Raw genomic sequence first — 18456 nt, 5'->3', positions numbered from 1 at the left:
CCTTCAATCCATCCTTTTTTGTTTGCAAAGTCAAGAGTTAAAAGTAGGCTAACTGAGACTGAGCCGACGCATGTAGGATAAAAAATTGATTTGGAAATCTTTATCTTGGGCCTGACAAAGCCTTGATAGGTTATTTCTTGTAGAGGCTTTTAACGCAAGGCGGGTAACTGAGATTTGGCAGTGTGAAGTTTCCGATAGTTGTTGTGGGAAATTATTCCACCCACTAATTGCCGCTGAATGCAGAGCAGTTCTTAGAATGCGTTGCTCAAGCGCACGCCCCGAGAGTCGAACCAGCGCCGCTGGATCTTGAAGTTTCTTCGTTCACACGCTAATCAACTGAGCTATCCGGGCGGACAAAATCCTCATAGGTAAGCTAGTGTTAGTGCAACACCAAAATGTAGATGCTTATTGCACTAGTGGGTGTTTAGTCTTGTGCTAACAGCCCGGTGCGCCACGTCCTTTCTATTTGTTTGGCCACGCTGCCTCAACCAGTAGCGCTGGCAGGGGGTCCAGAACGTACTTTTGGACCCAGGATAATTTTAGGGACCCGAAAACATGGAGAAGCTACAGCGTATTTTTCGGGTATAGGCAAGTGCGTTTTTCCTATAAATATCGTGATTTGGGGCCCAAAGGTTTCGTTGATAGCGGGCCCAATCAAAATATCCTCTCAACGGTCCTGGTCTCAACTACTGTACAATGGTTCAATTTTGCGTTTGGCGGTGTTTTTAACATGGCGATACGTATTTTTTGCTTTGCTTCAACGTCGCCAGTGCTATGTATTCTACTAAGCTATAATCCGAAACTTCAGCTGTAAGGTAATCCTTGATTTTCAAACCAGAATTGTTGCTGTCCTGTGATAACTGTTCCTCCTCTACCTTCCCGAAGGTATCACGATGGCGCATGCTCTCCTGCGCGGTTTAGCAGCAACTAAGTTAAAATAGGCTACTTACGTAAGTAAATCTGCAAGTGGAAATAAAACTAGCTGTTGTGATAGCTTTTGACTTGATGCAACTCAATTCTGTCAATCTATCCCAAAATGTCACTGGGTGCTCACCTAGACACGACAATGCATAAGTCGGTTAATTATTAACTAAAGCTTCACAAATAAAATGCATCGGTGCCAACAAGATACAACCCAGATTGCAGCAGGGCATAAAAACCTCTACTTTGTGTTATTTCATCATCAAAGTACATTATTGCAATGCTATAACTTTCAGATCATGAAATATTGAAAGTATGTGACAGATTTCGCTTGTTTCGTGTAAAGGTCGCCGACAGTGCACGAAATTAGACTAAACGATTCATCAATACAAGCGACAACAATCACGCTCAGAACAATTTAGCTACAATAAAATCACTATTTCCGCCAAGTGACCCCCTACTGCTTGTAACCCCAGGACAAACGCCGACAAGCGGGTTTACTACTAACCCAGACAGCTTTTACCTGTCTTAAAGTTGTCTATATTCGGTTAAAACTTTTACAAAACATGATTCTCCGTTTAAAATGGCTGATAAAGGTAGGCTACACAAGATAGACTTTTTGTCCAGTTGCATTTGTAGTACTGTTTCAAGGTAGGTAGCAACTTTGTAGAGCAAACTTACATTTGTTTACTGTGTTGGCCTCTAAAAATTCCATGACACTTTCAAAACAATATTTCCCCACACCACGTTAAGATTGGTGTGCTGCAGGCTGCGTGGCTTTCATAAAAGTTAATTGAACATCGTTAAAAATACGTTAAAAAACATTTAACCGCAGTTATGGTTACCGGATTGATATGAAGGTAAAGGTGGTCTCATACTTGATTCAAGTATCGGATATGAGAAGATAATGTTCTCATTGTACTAAGCCTTCGGCACTAAGAAGAGTAGGGTGGCCACTTCCTTTTTCTCGGCCGCCTTTCCTGCAGCAATTATGCCCACCCAATTTATTACACCTTAAGTAGAGGTGAGCGGTGTTTTCAACAACCAGCTGAAGCCGGAAGTAGAACCAGGTTCGCATCATTGGAAAGCCAACGCCTTATCCGTTGCGCCATCTCACCGCCCATATTAAAGTTAAATTAAAGTGGTTTCCACAGTGTAATAAAACCTAGTTCAAAACCAGAATCATACAAGCTGAGCTTTGTCAACAGCAAAACAATCAAACGAGATTTATAATAATGTTCTCGATCCGTAGATGAAAACTCCGCCTTTGTTAAGTTGATGACACTGAACACTAAAGAATCTTAAGCTCTTGGCCGAACTGATGATATTGTCTACCCCGTTTTGTGTCAAGTAGGTCCACTCTTCAATTTCAAGGCTTTCCAATTGCGATAAGTTGTTAACAATTTCGGTGCCAGATTGGTCACCACAAAATGCGCAACCAAGCAGCGATAGATGCTTCAGATTAGGAAAGTTTCGTGTGATGATAGTGACAGCAACATCATCAATTCTATAAGTACCTTGAAGTACCAGTCTGCAAGAAAATGTAAAAGTTAATTACCGTACATAAAAATACATATGATTATAAGTACATGAGTGAAAACTAAATGAGGTAGCAGCAGTAGCATTGACAGGGTACTTTGGAGGAGTACTTTGGACTATTTTCCAAAACATCGCAAACATTTTCATTTGTAATCAAAGGTGCACACACCACTATAGAGTGCAAAAAATATTCCCAGAAGGTACGTGGGAGCTGAAATATTAGGGTTAGTTACAAAATGACGTTAGCTGTTTTTATTTATTAGGAAGTTAACCAACAATCTGAATTGTACGTTACGGTACATTACATACAGCTCTTCTATTAGGGAGGTGCGAGAACTGGTGGGCAATTTGTAAGTGCTACCAACAAGGGAAAATGTTAACCACCGGTCTAATAAAACCTTACCTTTCAAGTGTACTGATGTTGCCAAAACACTGAAGGTGACAGGATTTTAAGCATGGGCATCGGCAAAAAGACAAAGACTTCAAGTTTGCAAACTTGCTAACACAGCCATCCAAGGATGACAAAGGAATTTCACAGGAACTAAAATGTAATTGTGTAACAGAAGAGGGCAATAAATGAAGATGAGTGTCAACAAAATCATGATCTTCAATCTGAAAGAGAACATAACATGATGTAAAGTTGACTTTGACATGGGTGTAATATCAATCGAGTAGTCATTTTATTGTCAAATTAGTTGTAACAGGTTTGTATACACGAATATAATAGTATCTTCATTTAAAGAGCAGTTTACTTTTTGTAATATAATAGTCCTCGCTAATTTCGCCAACAGTTGATAGATTCATCTGTTTATTAAGACCAACTTGGTCCGGTCACAAATTACTGCCATTTATAGGAGTGACAGAAATTCGTTAGTGCTTCCTAGGCTCACTCACTTAATAAACTCAAAATCATCTAGTCCCGAGGTAGACTTAATAAGCGGGGACTACTGTAACATGATTACCTTGAACATTTGAAGACGTGGGCTTTTCTGAGCCAGAGTAGTTAGAGTGTTGTTAGATATAATACTAGTCATTCTATCTCGTCGAAATTTCCCACATAACTCCAGTGATAGTGTAAAAGGATGAAAATAATGCCGGATAATTTTATTTAGAATTGATTTTTTGGGTGGACATGGTAAAAATTGAACATACGTCCATAACCACCGATCATAAACCAAACGTTTCCAGCGCTTGCAGACTCTAAAAGAATAAAACAATACACATATAATTTCAATTACAAACTTCTCATATGTTTTTTTTTTAAATTGTAATCATTTTAAATTATTGTTTTGAATAACAAACAAAGTTTCATCTCTATATATAACAAAGCTTACATTTAACTATAAAGTGCTGTGCTTTAGAAATGCCATAACCAGCTAATAATGCAGTTTAATACTAGATCTTTTTTAAAGTACTGTAGTAGCATAATAACAATAATAACACTTGAGATGGTGCAAAGAAGAACGCTTACTTATCTTTTAATCACATACAGTGAACAAACTAATAAAGACAATAACTATATTGAAGTTAATACAGTAATTGGTATCAACACTCAACACAACAGTGTTATACACACAAAAGTAAACAGCTATGTAACATCAGTGTGAGTAGGTAAAAAGACACACGAAAACAAGGGAGCAAGTCTTTTAGGCGCTGACAGTTAGGCGCTGGTCTAATAGGCGCGCACACTGTGGCGTGTGGATATTTAGGTGCGGAGCACTGTGACGCCCGGTCATTTAGGTGCTATTCCTAGTAAAGTCTGTAGATTGTATTAGCTTGGCAGCTTGCCAGAAAATTATATCATGGCTTCAGTGAGTGAAGCTGCTAAAACCGGCAATGCTTTTCGCACAAAATGTTACATTGAACAGAAAAATATATTGTTGTTTTATTGATTTATTATTGTTTATTTGTTGTTAGTCCAGGTTTGCTTTGGTGAAAGCTTTATCAATAAATTATTGAAGCTTCCGAACATTATTGAGTTCATTTTTAGTTAACTCTTTCGCGACCACGGACGTATACACACAAGGGCGCGGGAAGTAGGGGTGCTCAAGGGGCTGCAGCCCCCCCTAGAGAAAATTCAGCCCCCCTGGAATTTTTAATAATTGCTTGAGCCCCCCCTAGAAAATTCTGACAATTTAAGGTAGGCCTACATAACATAATTTCAGAAATTTTTTCGAACACTAATTGCTATGATGAATCGAGTTCCTGTTAGCCTACGTGTCGCGCTCATCATTTGCTATAAAGAGTCGTCAATCACAGGGAGCTATACCTCTCAGTGGCGGTGCTGGCCACCTTCCCTACTAACACGGCGGTACATCGTTTATTGGACATCGTTCTGCAATATTTACATTTCATGCGTACTTCTGAACATTACAATAATATATGATATTGCTTTGTCAAGTCTGACCGACATGACAGAAGATACCGTAGTGCAATGAGAGGAGACGCACGTGCAAACATATTCGGCTTGGTAAAACAAGCACGCACGACGCGGCTTTATTTTGCGATTACCTGCAGCGGGGAAGTTTTTCAGCCTGCAGAAGCCGTCGCAAGACAGCTCCAAAACAAGATCTTTGCTTCTTCAGCTTTGGAATTAATCACCACTCTCCGCGAACGGATCAAAAATCTCAGAAAAGATGAATCCGTTTCCAAGCTTGTGAAAGCAGCGAACGTCTTTGCGTCTGTCAATAACCTAAAGACGCCAAAGGATCTCCGAGTGAGAAAAACTCCAGCAAGATATCGAAACACAGAGGAATCGGATGCTTTGTCGTCTGCGGGAGAAGGAGCGTAGAAACGGCAATACATCGAAACCCTTGATTTGGTTCAAGCTGAGCTTGATCGAAGATTCGACCAGGCGGATCTGCTTACAGCAGCCAACAGAGAGAAGGTCCTTTTGATCTGTGCAAACGGTGAGGAAAGATCTGATACTGAGATCAGCTTACCCAATGCCATCAGAAAATATCGCCTAAAAACGGAACTTACTTTGCTCAGCGATGTTGTAAGTGGAAAAACCGCAAACTCCGTTCAAAAGGTTGCTGAGATACTATTGCAACTAAAACCTCAAATACTAAATCTTTTCAAAGAAACGCGAAAATTCGTGGAGCTCTGCTTTTTGCCTCTCGGTTTCGGCTGCATCATCAGAACATTCTTTTTCTGCTCTAAGACGCCTGAAAACGTGGTTGAGAAGCTCGTGGACACAAAAACGACTTACGGTACTCATCTTGCGTTGATGCTTGTCCACCAAAACATTTTGGACACTGTGGATGTCAAAGAACTTATGACACAGTTTATAGAGAAAACACCTCAGCAAAAATCAATCTTCGGAAGTGTGTGAGAGCTCATTTCTACAAACTGTCGTTTTCATATAACTTTCTAATTTGTTCGTTTTCATTTTAATTTTCTGAACAGCTGCTTTGCTGTTCTTCATTTGTTACAATTTGCAATGTGTGTGTTTTAGCGTCGTTTTATTTACACAGGAGGAGACCGAATGCCCAGTACCAGTTGTAATTGTACCCCCATGTAAGGGGGTCTGGGGGGCGAAGCTTAGTTCAAGCTTAGTTCAAGGGTAGTTCAAGGGTAGCTTAGTTCAAGCAAAAAAATAATGTAAATGATGGCAGATCCATAGTCTTTGCCTGTCCTTTTTTGGCTAATTAAAAAAAAATATTTTGGCGGTGCAGTTATCAGATGAGGACTTCTTAAAGATGGGGACACAGTGGATTTTTTTTCTTTCACTCATTGGAATTGGCAGGCAAAACTGGCTAGGCAACCCCTTACTTTGGAATTTCTCAATCAAAAACACTGTAGGCTAAATTACGTAAACTTTTTGCTTAAAATTTTCCAAATTTCTCCATAATCATTCTGCTGTACCTCCTAAAGCATTGCGCGCAGAAAGTAAATTTTTTCTCATGTGCAGAATTGTTTTGGCATTCGATTAAACTACATATATTTTCATATTATTGTATCATGCTTGGGAGTAAAAATTATAATGAAGTACACTTTTCTGCCAATTTTTAATTTTTTAAAAAATTAGAAAAAATACCTTTTGGAAAGTTGCTAGTTGTACATAGAATGTTTTAAATTTTATTGCAAAGCTTTGCATCTTCGGATAGCTGAAGAGGTATGCTTTCATTTGATGTCAAGATTGTGCGTCTACGTCGATCACATGACATGTTTTTACCGCGTAAATACAACAGATTTGTGTGAAAAATGTCTGGTAATTTAGATTAAATATAAATTACTTCTGTTCGGGATGGATTGGCCATGTGACGAGAACGCGTAAGACGCTCTACTACTGTTCACATGAATACATTTCTACAGGGCATATAGGCTACACCTTGGCTACAAGTTGCAAGCATAATGGTGAGACTTCGCTCGTTATTAAACCTAGTCCGGGTTTTGACGGAAAACTAAGTTACTCTTCACTCAAGCCTACCACCCGCTTGAGTACAGCCTACGGTACATTTTTTACTGATGTTTAGTTATTATTTGACCTAACTAAAAGTGAACTCAATCTCATACATTTTCGGAAACTTGAATAATTTATTGATAAAGCTTTCGCCGGCGCAAACCTGGACTAACAACAAATAAATGCTGAACATGCGCATTAAAAAAAACAACATATTTTTCTGTTCAATATAACATTTTATGTGAAAATCATTGCCGGTTTAAGCAGCTTCACTCACGGAAGCCATAACATATTTTTCTGTTCAATATAACATTTTGTGTGAAAAGCATTTCCGGTTCAAGCAGCTTCACCCATATATTTTTCTGTGTAATATAACATTTTGTGTGAGAAAGCATTGCCAGTTTAGGCAACTTCACTCACTGAAGCCATGACCAACAACGCACACGCATTAACAAAACAACATATTTTCCTGTTCAATATAGTATTTTGTGTGAAAAGCATTGCCCTACGCCCCTACCTGCCAAGCTGATACAATCTACAGACTTTACTAGGAATAGCTCCTAAATGAACGGGCGCCACAGTGCTCCGCACCTAAATATCCAGACGCCACAGTGTGCGCGCCTATTAGACCAGCGCCTAACTGTCAGCACCTAAAAGACGTAGACCCGAAAACAATACCAAAAAATTGTTATTGGACTAAAGCAATACTGGTATGCATCAATTAGGCAGTGACTGCTGGTATCCCCAATATGCCAACAGTGTAATGGTGGTCATTTAAATTTAAGACATTTAACTTCTGCTTATAATTAACGAAGTGGCTATTTTTACCCACTTGTTGCCATAGTTACGATCAGTAATTGCCAGAGTTAGAATTAAAGCTAGGAAGGGTTAAGGTAAGGGTTAGAGTTAGGAATAAGCTTAGAGTTTTGATCTTTGCCCAGACCAATGTGTGTTCAAGCCTCTTCAACTCATTGGCACGCTGGCATAGCCTAACACAGTGGTATTTTTTTCAAAGTATCAAACAGTTTATTCATCCCAGATAACAGTTTATTCATCCCAGATATTTTAATAAAAAAAAATTAAACAATGTATTTTCACAAGCAACTAAAGCACTATTATGTCTATTAATTAACATAAACTCCATCAACAACGACGGAGAAAGTCTGGCCGCTTGGGCAACCAACAACAACCTCGCCCTCTTATACGATCCTAAGGGCGTACCGAGCTTCCACTCCGGTCGTTGGAACACTGGCACGAACCCAGACCTGGCTTTCGCAAGTGATGACCCCGATGATCGCCAGCCGGACAGACGTGTGCTAGAGAAGTTTCCAAGGTCTCAACACCGACCCTCGCTAATCACGGAATGGCCCGTTTCGGCGAGTCCGATTCGGCGAGTCCGATTCGACTAGTCCGATTCGGCGAGTTCCCTATTCGGCGAGAGCCTTTTTCGGCGAGTGCCCTATTCGGCGAGTTTTTGAAATTTTTAAAATGAAATTATTGGGTACCGTAGCCTAATTACAATTGCCGTTTTTACATCGTTTTAACATCGCTAAACGTTTAAATCGTGCAGAAAGGAATAAAAATAAAATGTTTGAACTATTAAATTAAAATTCGTCATGTCAGTTCAGTTATTTTTATTTTTGACCATCATATCAAAAACAATACACGTCAACATAGCAAAGGTCGAGAAAAAGGTAGAAGCGACAAAACGCGAAGTTAAAACGTGCTTGTGACCGAAGTAAGTTATTGAGTTGAAAGAAATTTGGCACGGTCGCAACACCTTCAGAAAAATTTAAGATATGAAGGGAAAATAAAACAAAGACAATGTTACAAAAAAAATCATGTTTATGTCTATAAGTTAGTACTTTTGAATAGTTAAAATGATTAGTTTGGATCAACAAATGTGTGACCTACAGCTTAGATTGAAAGGAAATTATCGGGTACCGTAGCCTAGTTATCCCGACCAGCAAAAATTTGTTCCAAGAACCCAGTTAGCCTAACAGTTCATTTTTACATTGTAGTAACAGAATAAAAAGGCTAACCAAATGTGTGGCCTATCGTTTTAAGGTCGCTAAACGTTGAAATCGTGTAGAAAAGAGAACTTTGCTGACTAGGATACGTTGAAACTGAAAAACATTCACAGAAGCCCTACGATACGTTGCATTTTTAAGATAATGTATTCAGACGTTGAATCAATGTACAAATGAAATGTTATGCTAAATGGGTTCTTGGAACAATTCGAAAGGCTTCTGTGAATGTTTCTCAGCTTCAACGTATCCTAGTCAGCAAAGTTCTCTTTTCTACACGATTTCAACATTTAGCGACGTTAAAACGATGTAAAAACGGCAATTTTTGCTGGTCGGGATAACTGGGCTACGGCATCCGATAATTTCCTTTAACAAATTTCAAAAACTCGCCGAATAGGGCACTCGCCGAAAAAGGCTCTCGCCGAATAGGGAACTCGCCGAATCGGACTAGTCGAATCGGACTCGCCGAATCGGACTCGCCGAATAGTAGCAGACCCCGCTAATCACGGCCCCCTTGCTTGCCACACCTATTCCGAGCAAGCCTGTCAAGCGATGGAACTTCAGAAAGGCCGATTGGGAATACTACAGCTTACTCACAAACGAAGCTACGCAGTACCTCCCATCCCCACACACCATCAAAGTGGATGAAGCCTACCAGGACTTCTGTGATGCAATCATATCTGCGGCAAAAGACTCCATCCCGCGAGGTCGACGGAAAAACTACATACCTTGCTGGGATGTGGAGTGCGACAGGCTCTACCGCGACTTCCTCCGTTCCCCCCAGGGCACCGCCACCACCAACTCAGCAACAGCCCTGCTGGCAAGATTGGATTCAAAGAGGAAGAAGCGCTGGACAGAAGCCATAGACTCAATCGACTTCACGCACTCCAGCCGCACAGCATGGAGTACACTCAACAACCTCACTGGCAGATCACGTGCCTCTCGTCGCCAATGCCCCATTTCAGCAAATGCCATCGCCTCACAACTTGTGAAAAATGGAGTGCACAGAACGAGAGACCGTGAATCAGACAAGTCCGTTCTCAAGGAAATGACGGACCTCTGGAAGGTCCCAACACCTGTCGAGGGCAACATCTCTGGTGAGTTTACCCCAGAAGAATTTGCCTCCGCCCTCCAGCACCTAAAGCCAGGCAAATCCCCGGGCCTTGACCACCTATGCCCGGAACTAATACTCCAAGCTGCCCCCTCTATGAGGTCCTGGTTAAAAGACTTCCTTTCCTGCTGCTTGCGTCACCTGCGCATCCCAAGAATCTGGAGAAGAGCCCTAGTGGTTGCAGTCCCAAAGCCGAAGAAGCCCCCAGGGGATCCGAAGAGCTACCGTCCCATCTCTCTGCTCTGTATCCCCTTCAAGATACTCGAAAGACTTATCTACGCCCGTGTCGAACCGATAATAGATCCTCAGCTCCCTCGGGAACAAGCCGGCTTTCGCCACGGTAGATCAACTGTAGACCAGGTCACCCTGATGACCCAAGACATCGAGGACAGCTTCTCGGCAAAAAAGAAGGCTGGCGCCGTGTTTGTCGATCTCACGGCTGCCTACGACACTGTATGGCACAGCGGCCTTACCTGCAAACTACTTCGTCTCCTTCCTGACAGGCACATGGTCCATATGATTATGGAACTTGTGCAAAACCGCAGCTTTACTCTTTCCACCGGTAGCGGCCGACGAAGTAGACTACGTCGACTCAGGAACGGCGTCCCACAGGGCTCTGTCCTGGCTCCCCTCCTCTTTAACACTTACATCTATGACCTGCCTGACACCATCTCCAGGAAGTATGCTTACGCAGACGATCTGGCTCTCCTGCATCCAGCCGGAGACTGGCAGTCAATGGAGAGGAACCTAAGCCAGGACATGTCAACTATATCAACATATCTCCAGAAATGGAAGCTACAGCTCAGCAAGGCAAAGACAGTGTCGGCGGCCTTCCATCTAAACAACAAGGAAGCAAAACGTGAGATCAACATTACCACCGATGACGAACACCTCCCCTACTGCGCCGAACCCACCTACCTCGGCGTAACCCTGGACAGGTCACTCACGTACCGACGACACCTGGAGTCACTGCGCAAAAAACTATCGGCGCGCGTTGCACTTTTGAGGCGGCTGGCGGGTTCCGGCTGGGGAGCTGATGCGAAAACCCTTCGCACAGCTACCTTGGCCCTCGTCCATTCTACCGCTGAGTACTGCGCACCAGTGTGGTGCCGCAGCTCTCACACCCGCCACATTGACACCGCCATCAATGACGCACTACGCACTGTGACTGGATGCCTGCGTCCCACTCCAACGGACTGCCTTCCCATCCTTGCAGGCATCCAACCTGCTGAGCTTCGCCGTAAAGGAGCCATGATTTCCCTTGCTCGTCGCGCACTGGACCCCGACCACCTCCTCCACAGTGCACTCCAGCGCCTACCTGGAGGACAGCAGCGACTGAAATCAAGACGCCCATTTGTGCCCGCCGCACAACAGCTTCTGAACAACGTTGAAGATCTTGGAATAAGTGCGGCACACTGGACGAACTACACATGGAACATGGAGTGGCAAAACAACACCTCCCGACTCCATGATTTCCTACCCGACGTCGATCCCCACCCTCCGGGAATGTCCCTCGCAAGACTTGCGTGGGTCCGGCTTAACCGCCTGCGAACCGGCGTCGGTCGCTTTCGTTCAGACATGTGCAGATGGGGCCTGGCTCCCTCACCGGGATGCGAGTGTGGCGCCACAGACCAGACAGTAGATCATGTCGTCCATGACTGCCCAATCCATCGACCACCACATGGAACGCTTGGACTGAAGACCCTGGATGACGAGACTGTAGAGTGGCTGATGACATCATGCCCAAACATATAGTCCCGAAGAACAGCTCATACGACGAAGAACATAAATATCAGGGAGCTGACATACAAGTCTCTGCCCTGGTCATAAATGCTATGACATGACATATGTCAAAGCTTAGAATCGATCAAAAAGTATAGGGTGAAGTGTGTAAACAGCATTCAAACAAACAAAAGCTCTTTATGCCTTGACTACTTTATCTTTGCGTTTCTATCTTCTAACCACAACCAAAACCCTCACCTAACCCTCAAGATTTCCCTGTTTCCTTTACTTCACTATTTTCTAACCTTCACCTTCAAGGTTAGGTGAGGGTTTTGGTTGGGGTTAGAAAATAGAAAAGCAAAACTGAAGTAGTCAAGACATAAATAAAACAGCTACTTCACCCTATGCTTTTGGTTGATTCAAATCTATTATGTCATGGCATTTTTAACCAGGGCAAGGATTGTACACCAGCTCCATAAAATCACATGCAAATGGGTTATTCCTTATATATATCTCAGACCTTACAAGCAAAGAAATGACATGATCAATGGGTTTAGCATTCAGTGGTGGCTCGAAATAACCAGAACATTTAAGTGTAACTTTCTTCTCAGCAACAAGTGGATGGATTTATTTACATGCAATAACACTTCAAGTAGATACTTTATCAGTAAGCCTTAGTGCTGAGGTCCAAGTCAGTGGTATAAAGCTGAAGTACTAGCCAAATATGTGAAGTTGTTAGGATTGAGTATATAGCAGAAAAGGCATTCGTAGTACAGTATAAGGATAAATATTTTCTTTTCAATAAAAAATCAATCACGTACCTTGCCAATGATAGCAATTGTTTTTGGTCAATGTGACGGAAGATTTCAATAACAATGTTGTCTGGTATATGAGCAAAACAAACTGCTGACATTGTGAAATTACCTAACCACAAAAATTTAAACAGATCTATAGAGAATAAAATAATAGAATTAATCCTATAGAGAATAGAATATTACCGTTACAATGAAAAACCAATCTAATAGCTAAGGTACTGTATCTAAGTAGGCTGTAATGTTAAGCCAACTAGAAACAACTTCCAATATTTTTTATGACACAACAGAACCAGAGATTGATACGGTTAGCCTTCGAAAATATCTTTTGGAGAAGTTAAGGCTTTAGCCAAACTAGTGCTTCAATGCCAATTTCCCAAACTTTTCTATAACAAAGTGGCTATATTTACGGTAGTAGTTGCCATGGTTGCATGATCAAAAAGAATTGTTTTGTGGCAGATACCGCCAGGGTTAGGTTAAGACTGGAATTTTGTTCTATGTCCAGGACTTAACTTTTGCTAATCACAAATATGTGCTTCTAACAACTTTAAAATTTTCTTATAGAAGAATTCCTTATCTGGTAACTCTAGTGCCGTATATATAGCTACATTCTTTCTATAACTCTACAACTGATACCGGTACTTTGTTATATCTTTTGACATTTTTGTATAGCAGTGTCTAATTATGATTCATAAGATTTGTTAATTGTTTTCTGCTTTTTCTTTGCACCATTGCTTGGGAATTTATAGAATAATTCACAGACAAACTAGCCAAAAATTTTTTTAAATAAATATGTTTTAGTTGAGCTGTACTGTCAGCTTTTTTTTTTTTTTGTACTGTTTTAGTTGGGAAAAGACTAGAACATCACATGCCCAGGGCTAAAGAGAAAATTGAATTGAGTCCTGTCTTTGTCATGAGTTACCAAGGGGGGGGGGGGGGGTGGGGGGACTTATATACCAGTCCCAGGTATAACCTGTTCCCTCCCACCACCCATGGTAACTCATGACAAAGACAGGACTCAATTCAATTTTCTCTTTTGCCCTGGCCGTGTGATGTTCTAGACTTCTAGGCGTTACTTTTTAGTTGAGATGTAGAGTTGTTAAAAACAAATTTAAAAAAGCAAAAGAGAAAATTTGCAGAAAAAAGTCAATCTGCATGCCATAGTGTTGCCAGACGCTGCAACATGAACAGTGCTTCCACTTCTGACAATTGATAAATCCTTTTCAATTTCCTTTTTTGTCCTGAAAATCCCTTTTTTCTCAGTCGGAAATCCTTCAAAATTTCCTTGATAGGCGATGTTATTTTTGACGTTATTTAAGTTAAAAAAGGTGCCAATGATACAACTTTAAAGTTTTTAATCTCACCTAAGTTACGTTTTAACCTGAAAGAACAGAAAATCAGTGAATTGAAGAAGTGGTACGGTAGGCTATTCAAATTGCTACAAAAAAAAAATTAAACAATGTATTTTCACAAGCAACTAAAGCACTATTATGTCTATTAATTAACATAAATATCAGGTCAAATTACAAATTCTACTCTACGGTAGGCTATTCAAATTGCTGCAAAAAACAACACCTTGCAGGCAGTAGCATGGCTGATTTAGTTGACAAACCCAATCTAATACCATAAATTTGACATATTAATGTCCAGTGGCATTATGGCAGGGAATATAAATAATACACCACACAAGAAGTATATATACATCTCAACACATTCACACCTGCTGTAGTATAAACACCACATGATTACATCATAGTCTGAGCACAGTAACACTCAGTTAATACTCTTAACACTCAGACTCAGCTATTAAAAACATTAGCGAAATTTTGTATGCAGACGACCTGGTCTTGACAAGTAATAGTATGGAGGAACTGAAGAGAAAGTTTGAGAAATGGAAAGAAGCATTTGAAACCAAGGGTATGAAGGTGAATCTTGAAAAAACAAAAGTGATGGTGAGTGGAGCAGAAGGAACAGTTGTTGAGAGCAAAGTAGATCCCTGTGGAATATGTGGCAAGAGAGTGATGAGAAATTCAATGCAATGCAAGGAATGTGGGTACATGCAAGATGTGCTAATGTCAAGAGAGCCGCAACAAGATTGGCGAAGTGTTTTGTTTGTGGGAAATGCAGTAAAGGAAGGAATGAAGTGGAAGGCCATGATGATGAGTTCTGCCATGGCATCGAAACAGTGACAGACTTCTGTTATCTGGGTGATCGGATAGATGGAAGTGGTGGATGTGAAGCAGCGGTGACAACAAGGGCAAGATTGGGCTGGGCAAAGTTCAGGGAATGTGGGGAAATGTTGTATGGCAGAAAATCTTCACTAAGGATGAAAGGAAAAGTATATCGGAGCTGTGTGCGGCCTGCAATGCTATATGGTAGCGAGACATGGGTATTGAGAGAGAGTGAACTGGCAATCCTGAGAAGAACGGAAAGGTCAATGGTGAGAGCAATGTGTGGGGTGAAAACGAGAAGGGAAAAAAGGACTGAAGAATTGTTGGATATGCTAGAGATGAGAGAGACCATAGACCAAATGGCAAGGGCAAATGGAGTAAGATGGTATGGACATGTGATAAGGAGGGAGGAAGGAAGTTTTCTTAGAAAGGCACTAGATCTAAAGGTGGATGGGAAGAGGAAACGCGGTCGTCCAAGAAGAACGTGGAAACAACAAGTGAAGGATGAATTTAAAAAAGTCGGACTGAAGGAGGAAGATGCAAGGGACAGGGTGAAATGGAGAAAAGGGATTAAAACAATTGCTGCGCGGAAACAATCGGCCACCCCCACTAGTGGGGAACAAACCGACGATGGATTATGAATGATGATGATTAGCCTACTAATTGTGAACAGTGAACACTGGCACTGCATAATTATGTAGCCTAAGTGGTGAAAAAAAAGGCAAAATGAGCCAAATTACACTCATTTAGGCTACAGAGGAACAACAGTCATTGGAACAGACTGAATAGGTGATAATCTTGATACAAAATTAAATTTCTAAGACTGACTCTGCATCAGCGTTGCCCTTGCTGTTCATGAAATTATTACCGACTGGTACTTCAAAAGTATGACCTGAATAAAGGTTGTCATTTTAGTTATTACAAGAAATTACACATATTTCATAACTTTATGAATCAGAACCATGGCTTACTTAATACAGGCCTTGCCATCATGCGAGCTGGAGGCCAAGCTGGAGGCGAACAAAAACTCAAGTCTATAACTTGCTAAACACACTTTTCAAGGCTTGTTTGCCCATTTTGTTAAATCGTGCACGATTGATACCATATCAGTAAATAATAATCAATTTTTTTTTTTAATTTAGTTGATAAGTTATATGCATTCTATGTTCGATTTACAATGAATGACACATTTAAATAAAGCACATAGTGAAAGAAAAGGTGTTAAATGAAACAGTACAAATGCACACAAGAAAACAATATTTTTTGTCCAGCATAATCTGCTATTATTAACATTGATTTAACGTCAGTAACGCAAATACAAAAAGGGCAAACAAGCCTGGAAAAGTGTGTTTAGCAAGTTATAGACATGAGTTTTTGTTCGCCTTCAGCTCGCACGATGGCAAGGCCTGCATTAAGTAAGCCATGATCAGAACATACTGTTGAGTAGGCCTGCTATAGGATGGAATCTGAGCATCATTGAATATGAGGTTGTCTTTGTTGCTTTTTCTGCAGTTTATCTAATTTATCTAAAACCAAGGCAGTTGCTTTGCTATCTGTGGCATTAGTCTTCATATCTTTGAAGTAACCTTGGAGCTCAGTACGGTAGTTGAAACAGTGGAAGCATTTTTCTCTTCAGATTTTAAACCGTACTTTGTGCGAATTAACGCCACCAAAGAGCATGTCTTAACCCTATTTCCTGTGGGGGGGGGGGGTCGGTGGGGACTTGGTACTTTTCAAAGCAATATCATTAAAGAACTGCGCGATCCACAGCTTTGAAATTTCTTGACTTTTCCTAAAAATTATTCAAGTATTTATTCCACTTTAAATGACGTTGCTATTGTCTATAGTTTTAAAGATATTACATGATTTTCATAACATACTCTGATATTTTAGCTAGCTACTAGCTCTAGCTCTTTTGTTTTCAAATTATACGGATTAATAGGATTACTGAGCGCCGCAGTGCGTGGTCTGCGACGCAGATATCTCATGAGTTGGCTTTGTTGTAAAGCATTCAACCGTAATGATTCCGCCTTTTGTTTGCAAACTCGAGTTTTGAGTTGCTTTGATTAATCTTTTAATTACATCTGAGTTTCTTTGAAATTATAAGAGAGCACCCGATAAGCTATGCTGAAAAAAATGTAATTTTACGTTGTTTTCTATGGCCAATACATTTTGTTTCTAACTTATAACAAGAAGCAGTAGGACAATTCTTGACAAAACTCTGTTTATCTCATAAAACAAACAGACTAATGTGGTATATTTCTTGATTTCTTGTCCGAAAGCAAGGAGTGCGTTCTTGACCCGCCAATAAACTTTTGCATGTACCTGTACACTTATATTCACATGAATATTTATGGATGTTGTGAAAATGTTTTATGAAAACGAGAGATTGATGGATACTGAAAAGAACTTGACACAGACTATCTAAACTGCTTGGCTTTTGTGGAAAAACACGCGCAGCTAAATTATTGTGCTTTGACAAACATTGTGCATATTGTATCAGCACTGAATCTTTACCTAAATGGTAATTTTGCAGTTGCTTGAGAGATTACAAAATTATTTTTTCTTTACGAAGATTTAAAAGTTTTGATATATCTCAGCAGAAACACTATTAGGACGAACTCAATAAATTCAAACTTTTCATTCAAATGTTGGTCTTCAAAAGCTTATTTTCACAAAACGGTGTAGGCCTATATATTTTTCTGCATAAATTTGGACGTTTGTGTCATTTGGAGCAAAGTTGTTTGTTGGGTTGAAAAAATCTGAAATCAATGCCTCGTTTTTGTAACGTATTGTAACGCAAATTACGCAATCTATCAGTCAGCCGCTTTTGTGACTTTTTGTTTTCGAATACATTTCCGTGACAAAAGATTGGCTTCTGTAATAACGCTTTCAACCATAAAGTTGCATTCTCTGACTGCATCTCAAACGCTATACCATACTCAGCAATTTTGCTAAAGCATTGTTACACAAAATGCATATCTGATAAAAGGAAAATATGTTGAATTGAATTATTTTTTTACGGATCGTTTTCCTTGTCCTTGAAAAAAAGAAAGAACGATTTTTATCGTTTGGCATAAAAATATGTATAGTGAGGTTCACCTTGGTTTGCATAATGAAAATCGCCCCAAAGAATTGCTTGAAGTGATTTTCGCAGCTATTTGATCCTTCGCGATGATATCAATTATAGTTTCTATCAGATGAAACCTGTTCAAACTATTTTTTTTAAAACTATGGTTCATTCAAGAATATAATACTTTGTAAATATAGCTTACTTCATTTTTGTGTTTTTACTTCGATTTTTTCACAAGCAAGACTTTACACAAAACAAGTTATTTGCAACGTGAGTTGATTGACCATAGTAGCCTAAATGGACCAGAAAGCTGTGGCCAAAACTTGATTACTTTTTATCAAAATGTTTGCACATTGGAAACAGCAATCACTTTGTTTCAAATCAGCAAATTACTTTTTGTCATTGGTTCAACGTCTGCAGACGTCTAAACTAATATACGACAAAATTGGTTTTCTGGGTCTTCGGTTTGGAAAAACATCATTATGATGTATTGTGACGTGGATATCAGCCAGCAGTAGTTTATGCGTCTTTTGTTTTTGGATGTGTGTCAATTACAAAAGATGGCTTTTGCAGTAACGCCATCAACCGCAAACTGCATCAAAAATGCTATTTCAAAATTTGAACAGAAAGAAATCTTCTAATGCGTAATAAATAACTTGACACAAAATGCATGTC

General features: G+C 40.3%; 1 protein-coding gene across 1 annotated transcript; it reads right to left on the bottom strand.

Moving 5' to 3' along the window:
* Positions 1–1066: 1066 nt before the first annotated feature.
* LOC145770328 (F-box/LRR-repeat protein 12-like) lies at positions 1067–12668 on the bottom strand. Its single transcript, XM_082581927.1, has 4 exons — positions 12547–12668; positions 3423–3660; positions 2864–3072; positions 1067–2452 (listed from the first exon to the last, which is right to left on the bottom strand). Exons 1-4 carry the CDS (start codon positions 12636–12638, stop codon positions 2149–2151), a joined length of 843 nt encoding a protein of 280 aa, XP_082438053.1. The 5' UTR covers positions 12639–12668; the 3' UTR covers positions 1067–2148.
* Positions 12669–18456: the final 5788 nt, after the last annotated feature.

Source organism: Aplidium turbinatum, chromosome 5 (genome assembly GCF_918807975.1).
Source record: "Aplidium turbinatum chromosome 5, kaAplTurb1.1, whole genome shotgun sequence".
Lineage (NCBI taxonomy): Eukaryota > Metazoa > Chordata > Ascidiacea > Aplousobranchia > Polyclinidae > Aplidium > Aplidium turbinatum.
This window is presented reverse-complemented; position numbering and strand designations above follow the sequence as displayed.

Bases quoted from the DNA above. Each gene is read 5' to 3' on its own strand.
- LOC145770328 (XM_082581927.1), bottom strand. From the start codon at position 12,638: ATGTCAGCAGTTTGTTTTGCTCATATACCAGACAACATTGTTATTGAA. The intron at 3,073-3,422 runs GTAATCATGTTA...GTTCTCTTTCAG, and splicing joins CACGTCTTCAAATGTTCAAG to ATTGAAGATCATGATTTTGT. The intron at 2,453-2,863 runs GTAAGGTTTTAT...ATTTTCTTGCAG, and splicing joins AACATCAGTACACTTGAAAG to ACTGGTACTTCAAGGTACTT.